The following is a 23,822-nucleotide window of genomic DNA, read 5'->3' as shown; positions in this document are numbered from 1 at the left end:
TAATATTTAAAAGCTTTATTAGAAACGGAGAGCTCTGTTTTTATTTTACATAAAGATACAACAAGGTCACGGTTCAGTATTTACACGGCTCTCTGGAGCTCTAACAAAAACATAGAAAACAATCATTCTGAATATACCGCTACAAAGGTGGCTTTCATACAAAAATTATAGAAATCATTTACAGTTGTGTAAAATGCATCTTTCAAATTTATGTCCATGGAGCCGGAAGCAGATGTAGAAAAGAGGGAATAAATACGTCATATGTCTCGGAAGGGGGGGGGGGGGGGGGGGGGGTTGCCATGGAAACCGGGTGACACCTACTCCCTGCCATTGGAGGGCTGGCCTGGCGTCCTGGGTGGGCGGGTACAGGTGCTATTCAGTAAACCAATCAGGTGTTCCGGAGCCCCCAGCGAGAGGGGGGGAGGGAGGGGGCGTGTCATCACCTGCACTCCACTGCCACAGAGCTCTGGGGAGGGGTCATGCCCTCTGACCCCGATGAGGTCGACACTGTGGTGTTAGACACTAGTGAGAGAGAGGCTGGTGTTAGACACTAGAGAGGGGAAGAGACACTAGAGAGGTAGAGACAGGTAAAGGTAGAGAGAGAAAGGTGGAGATAGAGAGGTAGAGAGAGAGGTAGACAGAGCGAGAGATACACTGGTGTTAGACAAGAGAGAGAGAGAGAGAGAGGTAGAGAGAGACTGGCACTAGGGAGAGACCGTACCTTCCCGCTCCTTCTTCTTGAGCCTCTTGCGGCGCCGGTCGATGGAGGCCACCTCCGACTTGAGGCTCAGGTAGTACTTCCTGATCTCCTGCAGCTTGTCCTGCAGGAAGGAGACGCGCTCACTGCTGGACATCCTGTCCAGCTCGTCTGGAGGAGCAGAAGCAAAGAGGGGAATACAAGTTTATTCAGCGGGGTTGTCCGAGGTTCCACACACCCTAACCCTAACCCATCACTGGAGTCGCACCGAGGTTGTGTTTGATGCTTCTAGCCTGCAATCAATCCGGTGTTCGAGGCCTACCGAGCCCCATCACAGGCCTGCCTAGAGGCCTACCGAGCCCCATCACAGGCCTGCCTAGAGGCCTACGAGCCCCATCACAGGCCTACTACGAGGCCTACTTCGGGGCCTACCGAGCCCCATCACATGCCTAGCAAGAGGCCTGCCTAGGGGCCTGCCTGCCTAGGGGCCTGCCTGCCTAGAGGCCTGCCTGCCTAGAGGCCTGCCTGCCTAGAGGCCTGCCTGCCTAGAGGCCTGCCTGCCTAGAGGCCTGCCTGCCTAGAGGCCTGCCTGCCTAGAGGCCTGCCTGCCTAGAGGCCTGCCTGCCTAGAGGCCTGCCTACCTAGAGGCCTGCCTGCCTAGAGGCCTACCACTCCATCACAGGCCTGTCTGCAGAAGCCTACCGAGCTGGAAGGACCACTTGTAGGTCCGGTGCGGGGAGGACATCTGGGGGGAGCGGCTGGGCTTCCCCGCCCTGGAGAGAGCCTGCTTCACGGGGGTACACAGCTTGGTCTGGTCCGGCAGCGGGGGCGGGTCCGGGGCCGAGGGGTCCTCGCTGTCACTGCTCTGGGCTGCTGGGGGAGAAGGCCGCCGTGGGTGAGTGGGCGACACTGACCTACATCCACGTGGTGCCCTTTAACCTCCTCAGAACCCGTCCTTGGCGGGTTCAACGTTCAGTCGTTAAATTAGGACATCAATTAAATGGTCCCGTATTATTCCGGGACCCAAGACTGGAAAGGATGGAAGAGCTTTGTTGATGGCCTTCGTTCCTCCTTCCATGGGAATTTAAATGCCTAACTCACTAACTAACTATCATACCACCTGGTGTGAGTCTGATTAGCCGTTACAAGTGGGCGTGTCCACCTAGATGTGTTCTGGATTGATCAGTCGACCAGCCTGCCCAGTGGACTGTAGCAGACGTTGCTCATCTATCCGTCAGACATCTAGGTGGACACACCCACAGAGAGAGAGCCAGACAGAGAGAGAGAGACAGACAGACAGACACAGAGAGAGAGAGACACAGAGAGACACAGACAGACACAGAGAGAGAGAGCGAGAGGCAGACAGACAGAGAGAGGCAGAGAGAGAGAGAGAGAGAGCCAGACAGAGCGAGAGCGAGAGCGAGAGGCAGACAGACAGACAGACAGAGAGCGAGAGGCAGACAGACAGACAGAGAGCGAGAGGCAGACAGACAGACAGACAGACAGAGAGCGAGAGGCAGACAGACAGAGAGGCAGACAGACAGAGAGAAATAGTCAGTAGAGATGGAGACAAATGGAGAGAGAGAGCGAGAGAGAGAGCGAGAGAAGAAGAGGGAGGTTAGAGGGAGAGAGAGGAGGCCTACCGGTGCCGTTGCGGTCCGTCTTGCCCCCGGCGTCGGTTCTCTTCTGGCTGCGTTTGAGCTTCTTTGCCGACGGGTTCTGGTTCCCGTCCAGTAGCCGCTTCTGACCTGAGGGTTCAGCAGGAGACACGTCCTTTAGTGTGTAGCAGGGACAAAGTGTGTGTGTAGCAGGGACAAAGTGTGTGTGTAGCGGGGACAAAGTGTGTGTGTAGCGGGGACAGAGTGTGTGTGTAGCAGGGACAAAGTGTGTGTGTAGCGGGGACAGAGTGTGTGTGTAGCGGGGACAAAGTGTGTGTGTAGCAGGGACAAAGTGTGTGTGTAGCGGGGACAAAGTGTGTGTGTAGCGGGGACAAAGTGTGTGTGTAGCGGGGACAGAGTGTGTGTGTAGCGGGGACAGAGTGTATGTGTAGCGGGGACAAAGTGTGTGTGTAGCGGGGACAAAGTGTGTGTGTAGCGGGGACAAAGTGTGTGTTTAGCGGGGACAGAGTGTGTGTGTAGCAGGGACAAAGTGTGTGTGTAGCGGGGACAAAGTGTGTGTGTAGCGGGGACAAAGTGTGTGTGTAGCGGGGACAAAGTGTGTGTAGCAGGGACAAAGTGTGTGTGTAGCGGGGACAAAGTGTGTGTGTAGCGGGGACAAAGTGTGTGTGTGTAGCGGGGACAGAGTGTGTGTGTAGCGGGGACAAAGTGTGTGTGTAGCGGGGACAAAGTGTGTGTGTAGCGGGGACAAAGTGTGTGTGCAGCGGGGACAAAGTGTGTGTGTAGCAGGGACAAAGTGTGTGTGTAGCGGGGACAAAGTGTGTGTGTAGCGGGGACAAAGTGTGTGTGTAGCGGGGACAAAGTGTGTGTGTAGCAGGGACAAAGTGTGTGTGTAGCGGGGACAAAGTGTGTGTGTAGCAGGGACAATGTGTGTGTGTGTGTGTAGCGTGGACAATGTGTTTGTGCGTGTGTGTAGCGGGGACAATGTGTGCATGCATGTGTGTAGCGGGGACAATGTGTGTATGTGTGTGTGTGTGTGTGTAGCGGGGACAATGCGCTCGTGTGTGTAGCGGGGCCCAGAGTGTGTGTGTGTGTGTGTGTGTGTGTGTAGCGGGGACAGTGTGTGTTTGCGTAGCGGGGCCCAGAGTGTGTGTGTGTGTAGCAGGGACAGAGTGTGCGTCGGTCTGTACCCCGGTCCTTGCCCTCGTAGGGCGACAGGTTGGGCTGGTCTTCCAGGCCTTCCTCCTGGAGGCGGGGCTGGTCCGCTGTGGGCGGGGCCGGGGGAGGGGGCGGAGCCGGGACGGCGCTCTGGTAGAGGAGCTTCCCTGAGGGCGGCGCCTTCTCCTTCTCGTCCAGGTCGTCCAGGTCCACCTCGTGGCACACCAGGGCCTCCGGGTCCATCTGGGGGCCCATCTCCTCCGGCGCCGCGCTCTGCTGGGCCTGCTGATGGAGCTGCGCGGTGGGGCCCTGCTGCGCGGTGGGACCCTGCCGGTGCTGTATGGAGGGACTCTGCTGGGCCTGGGGGTGGAGGAGCTGCTCCGTGGGGCCCGGTCGCGGGGCCGGGTGGAGGACGGCCCCTCTAGCGGCCGGCGGGGGCGGGGCTTGCTCCTCCCTCCACTCCGCCCCCCTGGCCCGGGCTTCCGAGGGCGGGACAACCGCCACCTGAGCCAGGACGTGGGCGGGTCTGGGGGGCGTCTGGGGCAGGACGTGGGCGGGTCTAGGGGACGTCTGAGCCGGTCTCGGGGGCGTCTGAGCGAGGACCGGAGCCGCTCTGGGGGGGGTCTGGGCCTGGAGGTGGGGCGGTCGGGGGGTCATGTGGCGCGGGCCGTCCTGGGGGGTCTGCTCCAGGCGGACCTTCTTGTCGGCTCCGGGCTGCTCCAGGGCTTTGCGCTTGGCCATGTTGACCATGTTGACCATGTTGCCCCCCCACAGGGCCAGCCCGTCGTCGGGCTCCAGGGAGTCGTCCTCCGGGGCCGAGTCTGTGTCCGAGTCCAGGGAGGGGGGGGGCTCCGGGGGGAGGTGCTGCGCCGGCAGGCAGTGCAGGACCACCATGGGCTCGTCCTGCCTCTTCAGCAGCCCGCCCCGCAGAGGAGACAGCGCCAGCTGGCTGCCGTGAGTCACGGCACCGGTGGGAGTGGCCACAGCGTGGGTGGGAGGAGTCGTATGGTTCGAGGGCGAGGCCATGACGTTGGCGGGTGGTGTCACGGCGGCGGCGGGCAGAATCCTCGTGTTCTTGGGCGAGGTTACCGCACTGGTGGGAGGGCTCACTGCTGTAGTGGGAGGAGTCATGGAGCACATGGGTGGAGTCATTCTACTGGAGGGCGGAGACCTTGTGTGGCTGGGCGTGGTCATTGGGCAAGGGGGAGGAGTCATTGTGTGGGAGGAAGGGGTCGTTGAACTATTGGGCGTGGTCATAGTGCAGGTAGTTGGGGTGATTGGCCTGGTGGGCGAGGTCATTGAGATGGTGGGCGGGGTCATTGAGCTAGTGGGCGGGGTCATTGAGCTAGTGGGCGGGGTCATTGAGCTAGTGGGCGGGGTCATTGAGCTAGTGGGCGGGGTCATTGAGCTAGTGGGCGGGGTCATTGAGCTAGTGGGCGGGGTCATTGAGCTAGTGGGCGGGGTCATTGAACTGATGGGCGGGGTCATTGAACTGATGGGCGGAGTTTTTAAGCTGATGGGCGAGGTCATTGAGCTTGTAGGCGGGGTCATTGAGCTTGTAGGCGGGGTCATTGAGCTTGTAGGCGGGGTCAGTGAGCTTGTGGGCGGGGTCATTGAGCTTGTGGGCGGGGTCATTGAGCTTGTGGGCGGGGTCAGTGAGCTTGAGGGCGGGGTCATTGAGCTTGTGGGCGGGGCTCTTGGTGGAGTTTCAGCACCAATCTCTTTTGCACTTGACCTGCGACCTTTGGGCTTGGGAGAGGCTTCAAGAGACAAGTCCAGCTGCTTATCCGGGAGACAAGGAGACATCTTGAGGTGGCTAGGGGACATCTTGTGGCTAGGAGACATCTTGAGGTGGCTTGGAGACATCTTGTTGTGGCTTGGAGACATCTTGAGGTTGCTAGGTGACATCTTTCGGCTAGGAGACATCTTGTTGTGGCTAGGAGACATCTTGTTGTGGCTAGGAGACATGGCACCCCCAGATTCGGGCTCCTCCCCCCTCTGAGGCTCCTTCCTTTCTGATTGGCCCCTGTCCTCTTGCTCCTGAGGGACGCTGGGACATGGGGTTGCAGCAGCGGTAGCCGGTTCCACCGTTGCCGTAGCAACCGCCGTGTTGCCAGCGGGGGGCAGAACGTCCGACCCGCTTAGCTCCGCCTCCTCCTTGAGCCCCTCCCCCGAGAGAGCAGTGTCTTCCTTAAGGTCCAGCTCCTCCTCAGGCTCCTCCTCTTTAAGCGCGGCCTCAGCATTAGGCCCCTCCTCCTCCTCGTTAAGGTCCACCTCCTCCCGGAGATGGGGCGGAGCATCCTCTGACCCGCTGTCTTCTGACGAGTTCCCAGAATCCTCTGCGGTGAGACGGAATACACGTTAGTATTATTGTAACTGGTTTCAATACATTTTTTAGCAATGTAGTAGTGAATGTGTAGGAGTTGTTGGTGAGTGCGAGTTAGGGATGGGCATCGGCTCATGACTCATCAGTACCAGTATCACTGTAGCTACAACCCAGCACAAGAACACAGCATCATCGCTATAGAAACAACCTGGCAACATCAACACAGCATCGTCTCCATAGAGAACACCCAGCAACACGAACACAGCATCATGGCTATAGAGACAACGCCACATCGCCGGAGACGTCTAGCAACAAGAGCACAGCGTCGTTGCTATAGACGCAACCTAGCAACAACAGAGACGGAGGCACCACCTCTACGGATTACCTAGAGGTCGTTTTCCGAAACATCCAATTCCTTCTGATAAAACAGTACAAGTGCCAGTTATTATAAGTCTGATCTGGTGCACCAATAGTGAGTTAGCCAGTGTGTCTAGTGGTGCGTAGGTCCGATAGCCAAGAGAAGTGTGTCGTCACGTGAATTCAGTCTTTTATGCGAAACCATTCTCAGCGTCATCGCTCCTCCTGCACAACCCCCAGCTCTTGCATTCAGACAGGCAGCCACACAGCCAGGCAGCCACACAGCCAGGCAGCCACAGAGTGATAGCTGGTAACCAAGCAACAAGAATATGACGGCCGTGACCTGGTGTGCGTGTGGAGGGATCGGCACAGGGCACAGGTGCGCAACACGGGGCCGGATTCTGCCTGTCCTTCAGACGCAGGAGGACCACTTCAGAATTGAAGGAAGGATTTGCATTTTGTGGCCATGAATAGAGATTAGATCTGGAGAGACCCACCCAAACTCTAGCAGGTGCAAAAAAACAACCAACACCAAAACAAAGAACCGATTCATATGCAACCGACTGTTTCCCTGTCCAGACATATATCCGAGGAAAGATGGCAGGCTTCTGGTTTAAAAGCATTTACCCAAGCTAATTCTTTTGTTCTCCACCTCGGTAAGCTTCTGGAAGCTCAAGGACGAGTTCTGTGGTCCTTGGTTATGCTGTTGGCGTTGAGCCTCCAGCAATTGATCCTCTCCTTATACTGTACTAGAAACTCCAGACACAATTAAACCTTTTACTTCTAGAAGAAAGTAACAAATGTCTGCCGATTCCTTTCATGTCATGTCTAAATGTTGTCCGCCAATGGACAGAGGGGAGCATCAGTAAGGGGATTGATATGCTCTTGCTAAGTGGTGTCAGTGTGTGCATCGTTAAAGTCCCAAAGACCGCCGTCCCTCGTGTGCGCTGCGTCTCACCGTAGGAGGGCCGGTCCGAGTCGTACACGCCAGACATTCTGTTGCGCCTTCGTGGGGTTTCTGTGGAGGAGGAGGCGTTACTATACCGCAACGGAAGCCCAATAACAGACTGACTCTACAGAACCCTGACTGATAGAAGGCTGGCTAGCTAGCAGACTGATTCTACAGAACCCTAACAACAGACTGAATATACAGAAACCTGGCTAGTTGGCAGACTGCCTCGACAAAAACCAGGCTAGCTAGCAGACTGACTCTATAGAACCCCAACAGACTGAATCTACAGAACCCAGGCTAGCAAGCAGACTACAGAACCCTAACAACAGATTGACTCTGCAGACTCCTAACAGACTGACTCTACAGAACCCTGGCAACAGACAGACTCTTCAGAACCCTAACTAACAGAACCCTGGCTAGCGAGCAGAACGCCTCTACAGAACCCTAACTAATAGAACTCTGGCTAGCGAGCAGAACGCTCTACAGAACCCTAACAACAGACTGACTCTACAGAACCCTAACTAATAGAACTCTGGCTAGCGAGCAGAACGCTCTACAGAACCCTAACTAATAGAACCCTGGCTAGCGAGCAGAACGCTCTACAGAACCCTAACTAATAGAACCCTGGCTAGCGAGCAGAACGCCTCTACAGAACCCTAACTAATAGAACCCTGGCTAGCGAGCAGAACGCCTCTACAGAACCCTAGCTGGAGGCCTCTTACCGTCTCCGTTGGCCGTGGTGGGAGAGCTCTCGTTCCGGCGGCCCTGGCCGTCGCTGCTGGGCGTCTTGGAGAAGCTTCGGACGGAGCTGGTGGAGGGAGGGGTCCGCGTCTGGGGCCGGCCACGCCTCCCGCTCCCCGGCTTCATCAGCCCCTTCTCCTCCTCCCCCCCCCGGTCCCCGTCCTCCTTGTTCTGGGGGCGAGACGACAGATCAGCCCCCGCTCTGGTGCCCCCGTCCTAAACATCTAGAGCCGGTGAGCCACGGGTGAGCTAGCCAAGCACGGGTCGGATAGCCAAGGGAATAGTGTCGTCACCTTCGTTCAGGGTAGTTTGCGAAACCGTGCTCAGCATCACCCCTCCTCCTGCACACAAGCTGTTGCTGTGTGATTTCTTTCATATGTTTTTTTTTTTTAGCCCTCCTGTGCCTAGCTTGACATCTTACCGAAGGACTACGGTGGAAAATTTACCTGCTGGCTAACACTGCGTAATAAATCAACATTTCTGTAAATGTGCCATTGTCCTTTAAATGAAAATGAAAATGAAACCCCAGCTCTTCTTCATGGGAACGGTCAGGCGCACGGCCGACGGTTTCCGTGGCAACATGATCCCTCACCTTGAGTTTCTTCCGAGTTCTCCTCTTGGTGGCTCCTTTGTCCACGGGCCAGATGATGCGGTCGGCCTTCACCCACTCATCATACCTGCAGAACGAACAGCATCGTCACCACGGTAACATGGCTCCCGCAGTCACCTAGCATGAGCTAGTCCGGCCAAAAACGCATTTGTAAACTTTCGACACCTTTTTACAGTTTATTACTGCTGGCCTAGTTTCTGTTTGCCAATAACGCTTCCCAGCATCATGATTGGTCTAAACAAATATGATGCAAAACACCCCGTTCACACAGATCTGGGTGCATCCGTCATGAGACTGGAGATGTGATCTAAAGAGGGCTTTGAGAGACTGGAGATGTGATCTAAAGAGGGCTGTGAGAGACTGGAGATGTGATCTAAAGAGGGCTTTGAGAGACTGGAGATGTGATCTAAAGAGGGCTTTGAGAGACTGGAGATGTGATCTAAAGAGGGCTTTGAGAGACTGGAGATGTGATCTAAAGAGGGCTTTGAGAGACTGGAGATGTGATCTAAAGAGGGCTTTGAGAGACTGGAGATGTGATCTAAAGAGGGCTTTGAGAGACTGGTCTAGAGTACCATCAGACTGGAGATGTGATCTAAGGTGGGCTTCGAGAGGGGTCTGACCTGACGTTCCAGCCGTAGTAGTGCACCAGGTAGATCTGGTCTCCGTCATCGCTGTCCATCTTCTTGATGTTGGCCTCGTAGATCTTCTGGCTCTTCCCTCTGCCGTACTTCACCCTGACCTTCGTACCCATCAACGAGTCTTCATCCTCATCCCCCTCCTCCCCCTCACCCCTGAGACAAACACAAACAGTTTATTGTCTTAACATGCATAACAGTCGTATAACAACAGAACAGTCCAGAACCAACGTGCTGCCGCTGCTGGAGGAAGAGGCTCCACCTTTCTCTCCGTCGCTCTACGTCTTCGTCCTCATCCTCGTCGTCCTCCTCCTCCTCCTCCTCGTCCTCCCCAGACTCCTTGTCCGAGTCGTCATGGCGACGATGGCTGCGTCTCCGGGGCGGTACCCGCTCTCCTTCCCTCTGCTCCTCCCCGCTCGTCTCGCCTCCCCGCTCCTCCTTCAGTCGGTCCCGCTCCATCCGGTTCAGGCCGTCCCCTCGCTCCTGTCTGTCCCTCTCCACCCGGGACAGGCCGTCCCCTCGCTCCTCCTTCAGTCTGTCCCTCTCCATCCTGGATATGCTGTCCCGCCGGTCAGACTTCCCCGGCCACCGCCGCCTCCCCTAAAACACACAATCACACAGGTTACACACACACACACACACACACACACACACACACACACACACACACACCCCTCCTCTACAGGTATCCCTCACCTGGAGGCCCTAATCAAAACATCTAGTTTGTTCTGGTAAAACTGTCAGTGTGTCTGGTTAGTTGGTGGTGTAAGTGATCTTGACTACAAGGGCGGTGGCGTGGTGTGGCCGGTGATGCGTAGGTCAGATAGCCAAGAGAATTGTGTCGTCACATGAATTCAGACTTTTATGCGAAACCATTCTCAGCGTCATCACTCCTCCTGCACAACCCTCAGCTCTCACCTTCAGACAGGCAGCCACACAGACAGGTGGACAGAGAGACCGACAGGTAGCCACAGAGAGAGAGAGAGAGAGAGAGAGACAGGTAGCCCACGAGAGAGAGAGAGACAGGTAGCCACAGAGACACGGACAGGTAGCCACAAAAGAGACAGACAGGTAGCCACAGAGAGAGAGAGACGGGTAGCCACAGAGACACAGACAGGTAGCCACAGAGACACGGACAGGTAGCCACAGAGACACAGACGGGTAGCCACAGAGAGACAGACGGGTAGCCACAGAGAGACGGACAGGTAGCCACAGAGAGACGGACAGGTAGCCACAGAGAGAGAGACAGGTAGCCACAGAGAGAGAGACAGGTAGCCACAGAGAGAGAGACAGGTAGCCACAGAGAGAGAGAGACAGGTAGCCACAGAGAGACAGGTAGCCAGAGAGACAGACAGCCACAGGGACAAAGCCACAGACAGGTGGTAGTCCGGAGAGGAAGACCGAGTTTGAGAGTTCTAACTGGTTGCTATGGTAACAAGAGGCAAGTGACTCACCCTGGGTGACGGGAGGCTCCGCCTTAGACCACCGCCTCCTCCTCCTCCTCCTCCTCCTCCTCCTCTATCGCCGTCCGACTCTGGCTCCTCCTTCTCCACGGCGGCCTGGACCCTGATTGGCCCGGGGTCCTTGGGCTCCGCCTCCTCCGGCGGGGGGCTGGCCAGCGCGGAGGGGGGGCGGGGGTTGTTGTGGTGGATGGTCCTGAAGGTGATGGAGGCCGAGCGGCAGTACTCCTCGAAGCCGTAGAGGTACCTGAGGACCAGGCACAGGTTAACACACACACACACACACACGGACCAAACTGTGCTGGTCGGGCGGCGAAGCGTCACCTGGTTGACCTCGTCACTGCGGGAGACGAGTCACAGCCTTTAGCTCGCAGATAAAACTCGACAGGTCTTCTTTTCGTAACACTAGCTTTAGAGGTCTTACTGGTTAACACCTCTAACACGTCACTGGTTAAAGCGTCACGCCGATTGGACGTTCACACAAGCAGTTGCGGGTCAGATAGCCAAGAGAAACATGACATCACAAATCAGTCTTGTTTTGCGAAACCATTCTCAGAATCATCACTCCCCATTCCTCCACCCGCTCTACATTGAGTCCTCCACCCGCTCTACATTGAGTCCTCCACCTGCTCTACAGAGTCCTCCACCCGCTCTACATTGAGTCCTCCACCCGCTCTACATTGAGTCCTCCACCCGCTCTACAGAGTCCTCCACCCGCTCTACACGAGTCCTCCACCCGCTCTAGACGAGTCCTCCACCCGCTCTAGACGAGTCCTCCACCTCTAGGTGACGGAGCAGCGTGCCGGCGGGTCTCTTACTTCCTGTAGGCCGTCTTCACGTTGTAGGAGGCAGCAGAGTTCAGGACGGGGATCCCGAGGTCCACGTACACCTGCTTCCACACGGTGCCGCTCTCGATCTGAAACACAAAGGACCATCAGCCTCCGTCTCACACACAGAGAGACAGACAGGCTGACAGACAGACCATCAGCCTCCGTCTCACACACAGAGAGACAGACAGACCATCAGCCTCCGTCTCACACACAGACAGGCTGATAGACAGACCATCAGCCTCCGTCTCACACACAGAGGGACAGACCGGCTCACAGACAGACCATCAGCCTCCGTCTCACACACAGAGAGAAAGACAGGCTGAGAGACAGACCATCAGCCTCTGTCTCACACACAGAGAGACAGACAGGCTGACAGACAGACCATCAGCCTCCGTCTCACACACAGAGAGACAGACAGGCTGAGAGACGGACCATCAGCTTCTGTCTCACGCACGAGAGAGACAGACAGGCTGACAGACAGACCATCAGCCTCCGTCTCACACACAGAGAGACAGACAGGCTGAGAGACAGACCATCAGCCTCTGTCTCACACACGAGAGACAGACAAGCTGACAGACAGACCATCAGCCTCCGTCTCACACACGAGAGACAGACAGGCTGAGAGACAGACCATCAGCCTCCGTCTCACCCACAGAGAGAGACAGACAGGCTGACAGACAGACCATCAGCCTCCGTCTCACCCACAGAGAGAGACAGACAGGCTGACAGACAGACCATCAGCCTCCGTCTCACCCACAGAGAGAGACAGACAGGCTGAGAGACGGACCATCAGCTTCTGTCTCACGCACGAGAGAGACAGACAGGCTGACAGACAGACCATCAGCCTCCGTCTCACACACAGAGAGACAGACAGGCTGAGAGACAGACCATCAGCCTCTGTCTCACACACGAGAGACAGACAAGCTGACAGACAGACCATCAGCCTCCGTCTCACACACGAGAGACAGGCAGGCTGAGAGACAGACCATCAGCCTCCGTCTCACCCACAGAGAGAGACAGACAGGCTGACAGACAGACCATCAGCCTCTGTCTCACACAGAGAGACAGACAGACAGACCATCAGCCTCCGTCTCACACACGAGAGACAGACAGGCTGACAGACAGACCATCAGCCTCTGTCTCACACAGAGAGAGACAGACAGGCTGACAGACAGACCATCAGCCTCCGTCTCACACACGAGAGACAGACAGGCTGACAGACAGACCATCAGCCTCTGTCTCACACACAGAGAGACAGACAGGCTGACAGACAGACCATCAGCCTCTGTCTCACACACGAGAGACAGACAGGCTGACAGACAGACCATCAGCCTCCGTCTCACCCACAAGAGAGACAGACAGGCTGACAGACAGACCATGAGCCTACCTCACACCCACAGACAGAACACTCAGAAAGACAGGCTGACAGACAGACAACGCAGAGAAAGACAGGAACACAGACAGTCAGACTGAGAGACGGAGTGATGCAGAACGAGGCGAGAGACGCGGCCCCGACAGAGAGGCCGCGGTCAGGGTCGGGGTCACTCACTTTGTGGCATCCGCCCAGCTGGAACACCAGCCGGAAGAGCTTGAACAGGTTCAGGTCCTTGTAGCCCAGGACTGGGGGCTTGTTGATGGGAGTGCCTGACGGACAGACAGACAGACAGGGAGCCAGGATTAATGGGGTCTTCGAACTTGAATGTCAACTTATTAGTTGAAATGTAAATGGACTGCGTTGATGGATTGCTTTTCTAACCAGTGACCACCTAAAGCGCTTTTACAATATCGCCTAACATTCACCCATTCATGCACATGTCACCCACCGACGGCAGAGTCAACCATGCAGGGCGACAGCCAGCTCGTCAGGAGCAGTTATGGTTAGGCGTCAGCTAGGAGGAGCCGGGGATCGAAACTAACAACCTTCCGGTTACCAGCCAACCTGCTCTACCTCCTGAGCCACATTGTTCCCGGTCGAACTTGCCTACTAGGGCGTGATCGGTTTTGCTTTGACTCATTGCTTTACTAGTATTGTCTCCACTTCCAGTAAAATCCTAGCCGTCAGAATGGGACGAACAACAGACAATAAAGATATAAAGGTCCAGTATGGAACAGCTGGATATCTGCTATTCAACATCATAAGTTTTCATAACTTTTTGCCTTGTCCTCCTTGTAGATTAAACTCTACAGAGATCTTATTTTCATACCACTAGCTTTAGAAGGTGCGGCTAAGAAGAAGCCTCGTCAATAGCAGGACAGGTTACTGGTTAAAGTTTCATGCCGATTGGCCGAGCACAGTAGCAGTTTTGGGTCAGATAGCCAAGAGAAACATGACATCACAATTCAGTCTTGTTTGCGAAACCATTCTCAGAATCATCACTCCTCATACAGTAGAGATACACTATGGACCAGTCTGACGGAGGTCCACTATGGACCAGTCTGACGGAGGTCCACTACGGACCAGTCTGACGGAGGTCCACTACGGACCAGTCTGACGGAGGTCCACTACGGACCAGTCTGACGGAGGTCCACTACGGACCAGTCTGACGGAGGTCCACTATGGACCAGTCTGACGGAGGTCCACTACGGACCAGTCTGACGGAGGTCCACTACGGACTAGTTACCTCGGTCCTCCATGAACTTGTAGAGCTGCTGCAGGAAGTGGTCCCTCTCTTCTGGGTCTGCCTCTTCTTCAGGCTACACACAAAAAACACACACAGCTAAGGAACAAGTTCTCCATCTAATAAAGACAGACGTGCAGCATAGTTAGCTTCATGTCTTCTAATGCTAGCCCCTCTAAAGACAGACTAGAAGCAGTCAGCTTCAAGTCTTCTAATGCTAGCCCCTCTAAAGAAAGACTAGCAGCAGTTAGCTTCATGTCCTCTAGAGACAGACTAGCAGCAGTTAGCTTCATGTCCTCTAAAGACAGACTAGAAGCAGTTAGCTTCAAGTCTTCTAATGCTAGCCCCTCTAAAGAAAGACTAGCAGCCGTTAGCTTCATGCCCTCTAAAGAACGACTAGCAGCAGTTAGCTTCAAGTCTTCTAATGCTAGCCCCACTAAAGACAGACTAGCAGCAGTTAGCTTCAAGACTTCTAATGCTAACAACTCTAAAGACAGACTAGCAGCAGATAGCTTTATCTCCTCTAATGCTAGCACAAATGCTAGACTAGCGAGATCCCCCCATGCCAGTCTCACCTCCTCTTTGATGTTCCTCTTCTTCTTCCCCTCTTCCTCCTCCTCGCTGTCCTTCTCCCGCCCGCCGACCTCCTCGTCCTCGTCGCTGGAGGAGGAGTCGAGGATCTGGCTCATGTCCATCTTCCACAGCTCGGGGACCTCCTGGCTCCTCAGGAAGGACACGGCCGCCATGTGCCCTGCACAACCAACCAATCAGGACACAGCGGTGAGCCGGGCACGCCGGGCGGCACGCGGTGTCCTACGACAGGAAGTGATCCAAGAACATCCTGTACGCTACCTTTCCTGCAGGAGAACTCCGGCCTCGTGATGGCGTCGGCCGCGACAACATGGACGTCTTTCCTGGAAACTGTGGAACTAACGGGGAAAATAATAAAGTTAATCTTTGAACAGGACGTCGGATACGGAACGAGTTCAAAAAAACAACACTTTTTTCACTGCAAACTTAAAAACTTGGCACAACTTACAACTTGGAGTCCGAGAAGGATCTGATGAGACATTGGTCTTTCTTCACCATCATCTCGTCTGAGCAGCTGGGAGACACCACCTAGCAACAAGGACACAGCATCATCACTATGGAGACCACCTTGCAACAAGGACACAGCATCATCACTATAGAGACCACCTAGCAACAAGAACAATTACAATTAGGGCATTTAGCAGACGCTTTTATCCAAAGCGACTTACATCGGTTAATACACACATTGACACACCGACGGCAGAGTCAACCATGCAAGGCGACACCCAGCTCGTCAGGAGCGGTTAGGGTTAAGTGTCTCGCTCAGGGACACATCAACACTCAGCTAGGAGGAGCTGGGGATCGAACTAGCAACCTTGAGGTTACAAGACAACTGCTGTACCTCCTGAGCTAAGCCAACACATCATCAGCGCTATAGAGCCCACCTAGCAACAAGAACGCAGCATCTTCTCTATAGAGACAGGTTACACCTCCACAAAGAGACAAGTACCCCTTCCTCTAGAGATAGGTATCCCTCACCTGGAGGTCTTAATCTAAGTACCTAGGTAATTCTGGTAAAACAGTCAAAGTGTCTGGTAAGTAGGGTTGCCGCGGTGTGGACATTTTCACACCGAGTAATACACTTGTGTCAACACCGGTATTACCGAGTATAACCGGTATAAACTTTGAAACTAGGTCAACCGCCGTCTTCTCCGTCAACTCCTCTCACACTCGGTGACAGCGTCTGGGAGCGCGCCAAGTCTTATAACGTTCTATATATAATAGTATGATATAATTTTAAACATAGTATCCCGGCCAAAAGCTCTGTGCGCCTCCGGATGGCCGTAGCACGGGGAGCTCTCGTAGGGATTGGGCTTCGCGGGGTTTGTTTACCGCCGTTGCTATGGTTATCGGTCTTGTAAGGAAGCGCGCCAATTCTCTTCCGCAAAGAGCAGAACTGTGGCCTATTCTACACATTTTAATTTTCTTAATTATATTATTATTTTTACTGAATTTTTGGTGTTGCGGTGTGCAACACCGAGTAATCGGTGTTGGCCTCAACACCGGTAATACCGTAAACCGCGGCAACCCTACTGGTAAGTAAGTAGCATAAGTGATCGTAACAATTAGTACGGTGGCGTGGTGTGGCTAGTAATGCGTAGGTCAGATAGCCAAGAGAATTGTGTCATCACATGAATTCAGTCTTTTATGCGAAACCATTCTCAGCGTCATCACTCCTCCTGCATAACCCACAGCTCTCACCTTCAGACAAGAGTTATAGCTGGTTACCTAGCAACAAGAACAAATAACCGCTATACTGTAGACACAACCTAGCAACAACCCATCATCGCTATAGAGACAACCTAGCAACAAGAAGACAATACCGCTACAACGAAAAACCTAGCAACAACCCATCATCGCTATAGAGACAACCTAGCAACAAGAATACATCCCCACTACAACGAAAAAACCTAGCAACAACCCATCATCTCTATAGAGACAACCTAGCAACAAGAAGACATCACCACTATAAGGACACAACCTAGCAACTACCCATCATTGCTAACGAGACACAACCTAGCAACAAGAACACATCATCGCTATAGACACAACCTAGCAACAACACGTCACTATAGCGACACAACCTAGCAACAAGAACACATCATCTCTATAGCGACACAACCGAGCAACAACACGTCACTATAGCGACACAACCTAGCAACAAGAATACATCATCGCTATAGAGACACAACCTACAACTAAGACATCACGCCTGCTTGATCTGTAAAATACATACGGTATACATAACGGTATTCTAAGGATAAAGACTCGAATAACGAAGCTAGCTAATGGCGGGCGTGAGCAGCGCGCCGTGCGGAGCGTCTGTCATGGGGCCGTGCGGCGGTCGTACCAGCGCCAGGTACCAGCCTGAGCGGTCGCTGGTGTCCTGGACACAGCAGACCTTCCCCAGGATGTCGTCCTTCAGCCTCCGCCGGTCCTCCTCGTCCTCCTCGCTGGACGAAGAGTGATGCTCCTCATCAGCCCTGAACCACACACACACACACACAGGATGGAGAGACAGACAGACGAACAGAGACAAAGAAATAGACGGACAGAGACGGTTAGAGAATGACAGGGTTAATCATGGCGGTAGACTAATTAACCATAACTATGTTTTTGACTATCCCCCTTGCCTATCTCTACAGATAGGCAACCATCATCTGGACCATCATCTGGAACCTCTAGTAAGGCGGTCTGGTTAACCTCTAGTAAGGCGGTCTGGTTAACCTCTAGCACGGTGGTCTGGTTAACCCCTAGCACGGTGGTCTGGTTAACCTCTAGCACGGTGGTCTGGTTAACCTCTAGCACGGTGGTCTGGTTAACCTCTAGCACGGTGGTCTGGTTAACCCCTAGCACGGTGGTCTGGTTAACCTCTAGCACGGTGGTCTGGTTAACCCCTAGCACGGTGGTCTGGTTAACCCCTAGCACGGTGGTCTGGTTAACCCCTAGCACGGTGGTCTGGTTAACCTCTAGCACGGTGGTCTGGCTATACGCGGGTCAGATAGCCAAGAGAATTGTGTCATCACAGGAATTCAGTCTCGTATGCGAAACCATTCTCAGCATCATCACTCCTCCTACATAAGTATAATCCTGTATAATCCAATTGATGCCACTGGTTAGAGCAGCTGGCCAAGTCTTTATCAGTCAGCTCTTCCATGTTGAATACGGTATAGTAAGGAGTAGCATGGCACACATCTACTGCACTGTACGCTTTCATCTTTACCGTACACTCAAATACTAAATGAACACACAACTGCAGTGGCCCAGACCACATAGATGCCCAGACAAGAAAGTGATCCAGCCCAGATAGAGGCCTGGACCAGATAGAGGCCCGGACCACATAAGGGTCCCTAACAGCCTGCCTATTACCGGACCAAGCTCAACCGTAGATTGCACGTTGGTCTGGGGAGGCTGCCGCCATTTTCTGCAGCACAAGAGGCGTGATCAACAGGGCCTACTTCAAATGACTCTGTACGCCATTGGCTGCCTGCCGTCGCTTCCCTGTCGTCATTGTGTTGCACCGGCCAATAGCGCGCCGGGGGGAAAAGCCAGCTTGGTGATTGGCTCCCGCAAAAGCGTATCGGATGCAGGGTGAAATGTATTGCTCCTCTCCAGACCCTGCTGCAGGGCGAACTCTAATCGCCGGCAGAACGGGCGGGGGGTACCCAGGTCAGGTCCCCGACCACAGAGAGAACTTACACAGGCTGGGAGGAGCGCCGGCCACCACGGTTCGACTTCTTGCCGATCACTGGAGTTCCAAAATGTTCTGGGTTGGTCAGCGGAAGCTGGTCCAGAGTCTGAAGAACGTTGAACAATAATCAATAATACAGCTGTTCCAGGGTCTGTAGCACGTTAAACGATAATCAATAACCAATAATACATCTTCTCCAGGGTCTGCAGCACGTTAAACAATAACTAATAATACAGCTGGTCTAGGGTCTGTAGCACGTTAAACGATAATCAATAACTAATGATACAGCTGGTCTAGGGTCCGTAGCACGTTAAACAATAATCAATAACACAGCTTGTACAGGGTCTGTAGTACCCTAATCAATAACAATCAGTATGAACTAGTAATATCGAGCTGGACCAGGCTATGCGACTTGGGTTAACTTTAGCTGCTTATCATGCGTGTAGGTCCAGCAGCTGGTTTAGCCTTTAGATTGGAGACTCACCTCACTCTCTGCAAAGTGTCTCTCTCCCTTCAGACACAGGGACGTACGACGGAGAGTCTTCTCATCACCATCATCAAACACTGAGGAGAGAGACGCACACAGACACCCGGTATAAACACTGCAGCAGACCGTAGCTAAAGGTCACCCTCACAAGTGAGAGGTCATGTTCTACCACAGCGGAGGACTTTATCGATGAATTACTCAAAAAGATAAACACTGCAGTCTTTGTGTCGGTCCACGATGGGCAAAAAGGGGGCGAGTGCCGGTCTGAGTAGCAACCCGGACCCTCGTATATTCAGACGCAGAAGTGTCATTTGTCCTTTAGCGGATCATGATTCTGCTGAAACTAGTAGTGCCTGACAGGGGGGGGGGGGGCTGGAAACGCCTCGACACGAGGCGGTCTAGAGACTGTAGGGCGGGTGCTCAGATAGCCAAGAGAAATGTGTCATCACACGGAATCAGTCCTGTTTGCGAAACCGTTCTCAGCATCATCATAGCGATCGTTAGCACTCTGGCATTATGTTACTGCTAGCTAGTACTAGTGACTCGTGCAGTACTAATTGGTAGTAAAAGTGTGATACCAGTTGGTAGAACTCATCGTAAAATTAACAAAGGCCAAATATGTCAAGGAGCTCTACTGATAACGACCGGCTGGCTGCCGGGGGATAGACTTGCGCGTTTGCTCCACATGCTCTTGAACAGCGCTAGTGCTGCAGTACAATTTCATTGAAACTTTGCACAATGTACAAACCACCTTCCCGTTAGAAGTACCCCCATACGCTCAAAGCTGTGTGTCTGAGTAGGATCTGAGGCTGGCTGTGGTGTGTCTCGACTCTGCTCGTTGATGTGTCCGCTACGCAGCCTTCCCGGGGCTCGCCAGGGTGGGGGGGCGCGCGACCCACGCTCTACATTGAAGCTCTGCTGAACCTAGTCGGGCTCGGACCAGAGGGAGTCAGAGAGACACAGACACACGCCAAATGTCTGCGTGGCGAAGGCCCCCCTTTCTCTGGAGAGGAGAGGGTTGTTCTGGAGACCGGCGGGGCCGCAGAATACCCCGGTACTGACCCACGGTGTACAGGCTGGCGTCCGTCAGCTTGCTGATGACCGCCTGCGTGGAAGGCCCCTCATTGGTCCTCACCTCCACCGTGGAACCAATCTGCAGAACATAACCATGGTTACCCCGGAGCCCTCAGGCCTGGCACTGTCTCACACTCTATGCAGTGTAGCGACCCCAACGGTTTGAGCCTGATCTACGCAGGGAAAAGAAACCCTTAACCCTACAGAGTTAGTGCCTTGCTCTACCTACCGATGTCATTTGGCCTCCAGTATAGAACAATTTTTCTGAGGTTTGGGACGTGGAAACCACTAGACATAAGGCGCTCAGATAGCCAAGAGAAATGTGTCATCACATGGAATCAGTCCTGTTTTGCGAAACCGTTCTCAGCATCATCATAGCGTTAGCACTCTGGCATTATGTTACTACTAGCTAGTAGTAGTGACTCGTGCAGTGCTAGTTGGTAGTAATGCTTCCCCTAACTGTGCAGTGTCAGTGCCTTGCTCCAACTACTGAGCTACACTGGGAATAGACCCCCCCCAACCCTTCAGCGTTGGTGTCTCACCCTCAGCGCTCCTTTAACCTGGTCATCCTGGACCACCTGGGATGTACTCTCCCCCTTCAGGACCACCTGGAGAGACAGAGAGAGAGAGAGACAGAGAGACCGAGGGAGGGAGACGGGCAGAGAGATACACAGGTCGAGAGAGAGAGACAGAGGGGCAGAGAGACAGAAGACGCAGGAGCAGGTTAGAAAACCAGCAGCTGGACATGCAGTTCTGGGCGTGACCAGTCCCCAGAGAGAATAACAATTATGGAGATGGTTTACTTAATCACTAGACAAAGCAGAATCACAACCACGAAACAGATCTATCTATCGGACGACGCTGCTGAAGACATGTGACTGAATCGGCATCGCTCCGTTGGACACATGCTTGGAAGACCTGGTTGTTTTTGAGGGGTGCTCAGATAGCCAAGAGAAATGTGTCATCACATGGATTCAGTCCTGTTTGCGAAACCGTTCTCAGCATCATCATAGCGTTTTTTAGTACTGTGTAACCATCTTAGTCTGCTAGAGGTCCTGCTGTTGAAATAGTGCTAATGGGTGGTGAAGCATTAGTGAGTAGTGTAGTACTAGTTGGTAGAGTAGTACTAGTTGATAGAGTAGTACTAGTTGGTAGAGTAGTACTAATTGGTAGAGTAGTACTAGTTGGTAGAATAGTACTAGTTGGTAGAATAGTACTAGTTGGTAGAATAGTACTAGTTGGTAGAATAGTACTAGTTAGTAGAATAGTACTTGTTGGTAGAACAGTCCTCAGTGCTACAGTACTAGTTTGCAGTAGTAATGGGTAGTTAGTGTTAAGGGGTGGTGTAGTACTAGATGCTGCTGCAATACTAGTTTGCAGTACTAGGCTCTCCAGTACTAGTTTGTAGTTAGTATTAGTAAGTAGTGTATTATTAGTGGGAAGTCTAGTACTGGTTGGTGCAGCAGTGCTAGATTGTACAACTAGGGGTAGTGCATTACTAGTTAGTAATGCACTACTAGTGTGCAGACCTAGTTTGATCCTAGAGTGAAAAATATAAGAACAGCTAATGTATAAAAATTAAGATTTGGGACAAAGAAAGAATTAGCCTAGGCAACATCTGAAACGTGAAACACACTCTCAGCGTACACTGAAGACATCACGTGCCAGAGGTGCCCTCGGCACATGTGATGCCTCCGCTCCAGGCTCGCAGCGGGAGACTCAGGGTTGGGGGGGACGAGGTGAGGCCGTCTTACCTTCACTTTGACCAGGCGCTTCACAGTCTTGATCTTAGCTTCACAGAAGGCCCCTCTGTACTTGGCGCTGACGTCGGTCCCTACAGTCAGGTAGGCTGGCTCATCCACCGCCTGCAACACACACACACACTCTCTGAGTCTCCAGAGCCAACCCCTGCAAACACACCAACCCAAACCCCTTCTGCCATCACACTGGTTCACTAAACTGCAGAACAGTTGATTGTTGGACACCGAATAAAGAAGGATTCGAAATCCCAAAAACAAATGTGCAAACTCATCTTGAAATCCAGAACATCATGATAGCCAAGATGGGCTGACACTGGTAAACGTTGTTACTCCCATAAAAATACAAACACACATTTCTGCTGGAATGAAGCTACGCCTCATGACGTAGCCAAACAAATAATACAATTCCAGTCGTATTTCGAAAGGCTAGATTTCAGAAGGGATCGCGCCAGTTTCGGTTTGGAACCCTTACCTTCATCTTAAGGCTATTTGAGGTCGTCCAGCTCGAAGCTTTAATTCCTGAAAAAGAGAGAAATCGGAGTATGGTAGACGTACGAGTTGCAGGAGACTGGATGGCTAACGAACTAGCCATTGACTTCTAGCTCACGCATTCCTTCCCCCCTCCCCTCAGACTCACTCATATGTGGCGGAGACACAAAAGTACGGCGACGGTTCCTCTAGACGGCCCGCACGGCGGTCTAAATCAGGGTTACGGGTCGGTCGTGTCGGCCTACTGCCGGACCGTCACGATCCAGCGTCCGTAGAACCGGGAGCAGGAAGCAACACAATGCGTGTGGTTCCTTCCCGCTTTGCTCACGGTCGGACTGTGTCACGTCGCCATCACAGCCCTGCGCACCATGTCACAGCACTTAGCACTAGTAGCTTAGCCTCAGAGCAGCTAGCTCTAGTAGCTTAGCCTCGGTGCACCATGTCAGAGCCGCTAGCTCGACTAGCTTAGCCTCAGAGCAGCTAGCTCTGGGACTAGCCAGTGAGATCCAGCGGACAGCTGCTATACGAATGTCAAGCTACGATTTCCGTGAGAATGGGTACACGTCGGGAGACTACCCTGAAGACGACCCTTTATGAGGAGTACATCATCCTCCCAGACCCTCAGCGTAGTGCGGACCGGAGCCTAGACTAGAGCCGAGGAGGGTCGCCTCGCTGGGTCCTTCTGGACCAGGGGAACATTAAACATAGCGTCGGGACACGGGGAATAGAGCCCATCCTCGGCGCACTTATGCCCCTCAGAGTCTGATGCAGGACGGAATCATGACACGACCCTCAACCAGAACCACTACCCGGAACCGTCATTATTTATTTAATAACCTTCTTCCACAAAAGGCGCATACATTTCTTCACTGCAAAAACAACCCGACTTGCCATTCAATTCCCCGCCGCCTCGCGTTCTCGCTCCCCGGGCGGGTGACCGTCCTGCGGCGGACTGGCTCCGTCCTCCCGCGGGACCCGTCCTCCCGTCCCGTGTATTTAAACGTTTATATTTAGTTTAGTGAAGGACGTTGATCGATACTTACATGAGACGATCCTGCTCGCTGGCTTCGGAGGCGCAACGCGAATAACAAGCTGTTGAGCCGGAGCGATGTTTCCTGGTCGCTGATTGGCTGCACCGAGAGCGGTCGTTCAAAGGGCGAATTGTGATTCGCCCATCGGACTCTGCGTTTTCATTGGACGGAACTTTGGTTGTTTTACTATTGGCGGATACGAACACGGCGCCTTGACGAAATGGATGAGTTTTGCATGAGCACGTCCAACCAGGAGGAGCGTCGGCGGCGACGGCTCCTGTGATTGGCTGCCTTCAGGCCGCGCCGCGAGCTGATTGGCTGCTACCCTTTCAGGTCCGGAATGAAACACGCCAAGCAACAACACTCCGCTTAACCGCCAGACAGCGCGATTTAGCGTCGATATAACACTCATAACTTCGCGTTACAGCGCAGAAATGTTCACATCACGACACACCAGACAGCTCGTCAAAACTTTAGACGAGGAGGGGACGCTAGCCGGAGCGAAACGCGCTGCGCACCGCTCGTGTGGCGAGTGGGCGGGCGCCTTCGCGCTGACGTAAACGGAAGAACGCGAGAACAAGTCCATAAATGGGGATTTCTCTCCAAAGAGTGTTTGAAACAAAATGACACCTGTACGAAATCCACGACGAGCCGAACAGCTGACTGAGATTTACTGCGGCGGCAGTTTGAGTGGACACT

At 53.5% G+C, this 23,822-nt stretch overlaps 1 protein-coding gene and 9 non-coding genes across 13 annotated transcripts; all 10 read right to left on the bottom strand.

The window, feature by feature from the left end:
• arid4a (AT-rich interactive domain 4A) lies at positions 1-23,399 on the bottom strand. 4 transcript variants are annotated; one of them, XM_060051309.1, is made up of 25 exons: positions 23,136-23,399; positions 22,076-22,122; positions 21,598-21,708; positions 20,386-20,451; positions 19,832-19,922; positions 18,767-18,846; positions 18,291-18,388; positions 16,942-17,074; positions 15,040-15,119; positions 14,853-14,929; positions 14,576-14,751; positions 14,004-14,076; positions 12,932-13,026; positions 11,371-11,468; positions 10,547-10,799; positions 9,355-9,692; positions 9,078-9,248; positions 8,440-8,524; positions 7,829-8,018; positions 7,113-7,172; positions 3,504-5,810; positions 2,341-2,445; positions 1,400-1,570; positions 722-868; positions 1-522 (listed from the first exon to the last, which is right to left on the bottom strand). In XM_060051309.1, exons 2-25 carry the CDS (start codon positions 22,079-22,081, stop codon positions 440-442), a joined length of 5,094 nt encoding a protein of 1,697 aa, XP_059907292.1. In that variant the 5' UTR covers positions 22,082-22,122; positions 23,136-23,399; the 3' UTR covers positions 1-439. The 4 variants fall into 4 exon arrangements, with proteins under 4 accessions (XP_059907292.1, XP_059907293.1, XP_059907289.1 ...); XM_060051310.1 differs by lacking the exon at positions 23,136-23,399 and adding an exon at positions 22,984-23,112; XM_060051306.1 differs by lacking the exon at positions 23,136-23,399 and adding an exon at positions 22,241-22,887.
• Positions 6,299-6,379, bottom strand: LOC132458369 (small nucleolar RNA SNORD53/SNORD92). The gene has a single exon (XR_009525920.1). It is a non-coding gene; the product is annotated as a small nucleolar RNA SNORD53/SNORD92 (small nucleolar RNA).
• LOC132458356 (small nucleolar RNA SNORD53/SNORD92) lies at positions 9,908-9,988 on the bottom strand. The gene has a single exon (XR_009525908.1). It is a non-coding gene; the product is annotated as a small nucleolar RNA SNORD53/SNORD92 (small nucleolar RNA).
• LOC132458372 (small nucleolar RNA SNORD53/SNORD92) lies at positions 11,044-11,122 on the bottom strand. The gene has a single exon (XR_009525922.1). It is a non-coding gene; the product is annotated as a small nucleolar RNA SNORD53/SNORD92 (small nucleolar RNA).
• LOC132458373 (small nucleolar RNA SNORD53/SNORD92) lies at positions 13,687-13,764 on the bottom strand. The gene has a single exon (XR_009525923.1). It is a non-coding gene; the product is annotated as a small nucleolar RNA SNORD53/SNORD92 (small nucleolar RNA).
• Positions 16,190-16,270, bottom strand: LOC132458354 (small nucleolar RNA SNORD53/SNORD92). The gene has a single exon (XR_009525906.1). It is a non-coding gene; the product is annotated as a small nucleolar RNA SNORD53/SNORD92 (small nucleolar RNA).
• LOC132458360 (small nucleolar RNA SNORD53/SNORD92) lies at positions 17,585-17,665 on the bottom strand. Its single transcript, XR_009525911.1, has one exon. It is a non-coding gene; the product is annotated as a small nucleolar RNA SNORD53/SNORD92 (small nucleolar RNA).
• LOC132458361 (small nucleolar RNA SNORD53/SNORD92) lies at positions 19,186-19,266 on the bottom strand. Its single transcript, XR_009525912.1, has one exon. It is a non-coding gene; the product is annotated as a small nucleolar RNA SNORD53/SNORD92 (small nucleolar RNA).
• Positions 20,143-20,224, bottom strand: LOC132458355 (small nucleolar RNA SNORD53/SNORD92). The gene has a single exon (XR_009525907.1). It is a non-coding gene; the product is annotated as a small nucleolar RNA SNORD53/SNORD92 (small nucleolar RNA).
• LOC132458358 (small nucleolar RNA SNORD53/SNORD92) lies at positions 20,779-20,859 on the bottom strand. Its single transcript, XR_009525910.1, has one exon. It is a non-coding gene; the product is annotated as a small nucleolar RNA SNORD53/SNORD92 (small nucleolar RNA).
• Positions 23,400-23,822: the final 423 nt, after the last annotated feature.

Source organism: Gadus macrocephalus, chromosome 5 (genome assembly GCF_031168955.1).
Source record: "Gadus macrocephalus chromosome 5, ASM3116895v1".
Lineage (NCBI taxonomy): Eukaryota > Metazoa > Chordata > Actinopteri > Gadiformes > Gadidae > Gadus > Gadus macrocephalus.
Note: the sequence above shows the minus strand (reverse complement) of the source record. Positions and strands in the feature narration are given on the sequence as shown.

What these genes read in the sequence shown, in the direction of transcription:
- arid4a (XM_060051306.1), bottom strand. An exon ending in TCCTTCTCGGACTCCAAGTT is followed by an intron (nt 14,930 to 15,039) that starts GTAAGTTGTGCC and finishes TTTCCCCGTTAG; the next exon opens with TTCCACAGTTTCCAGGAAAG. An exon ending in AGCTGGGCGGATGCCACAAA is followed by an intron (nt 11,469 to 12,931) that starts GTGAGTGACCCC and finishes TTTGTGTTTCAG; the next exon opens with ATCGAGAGCGGCACCGTGTG.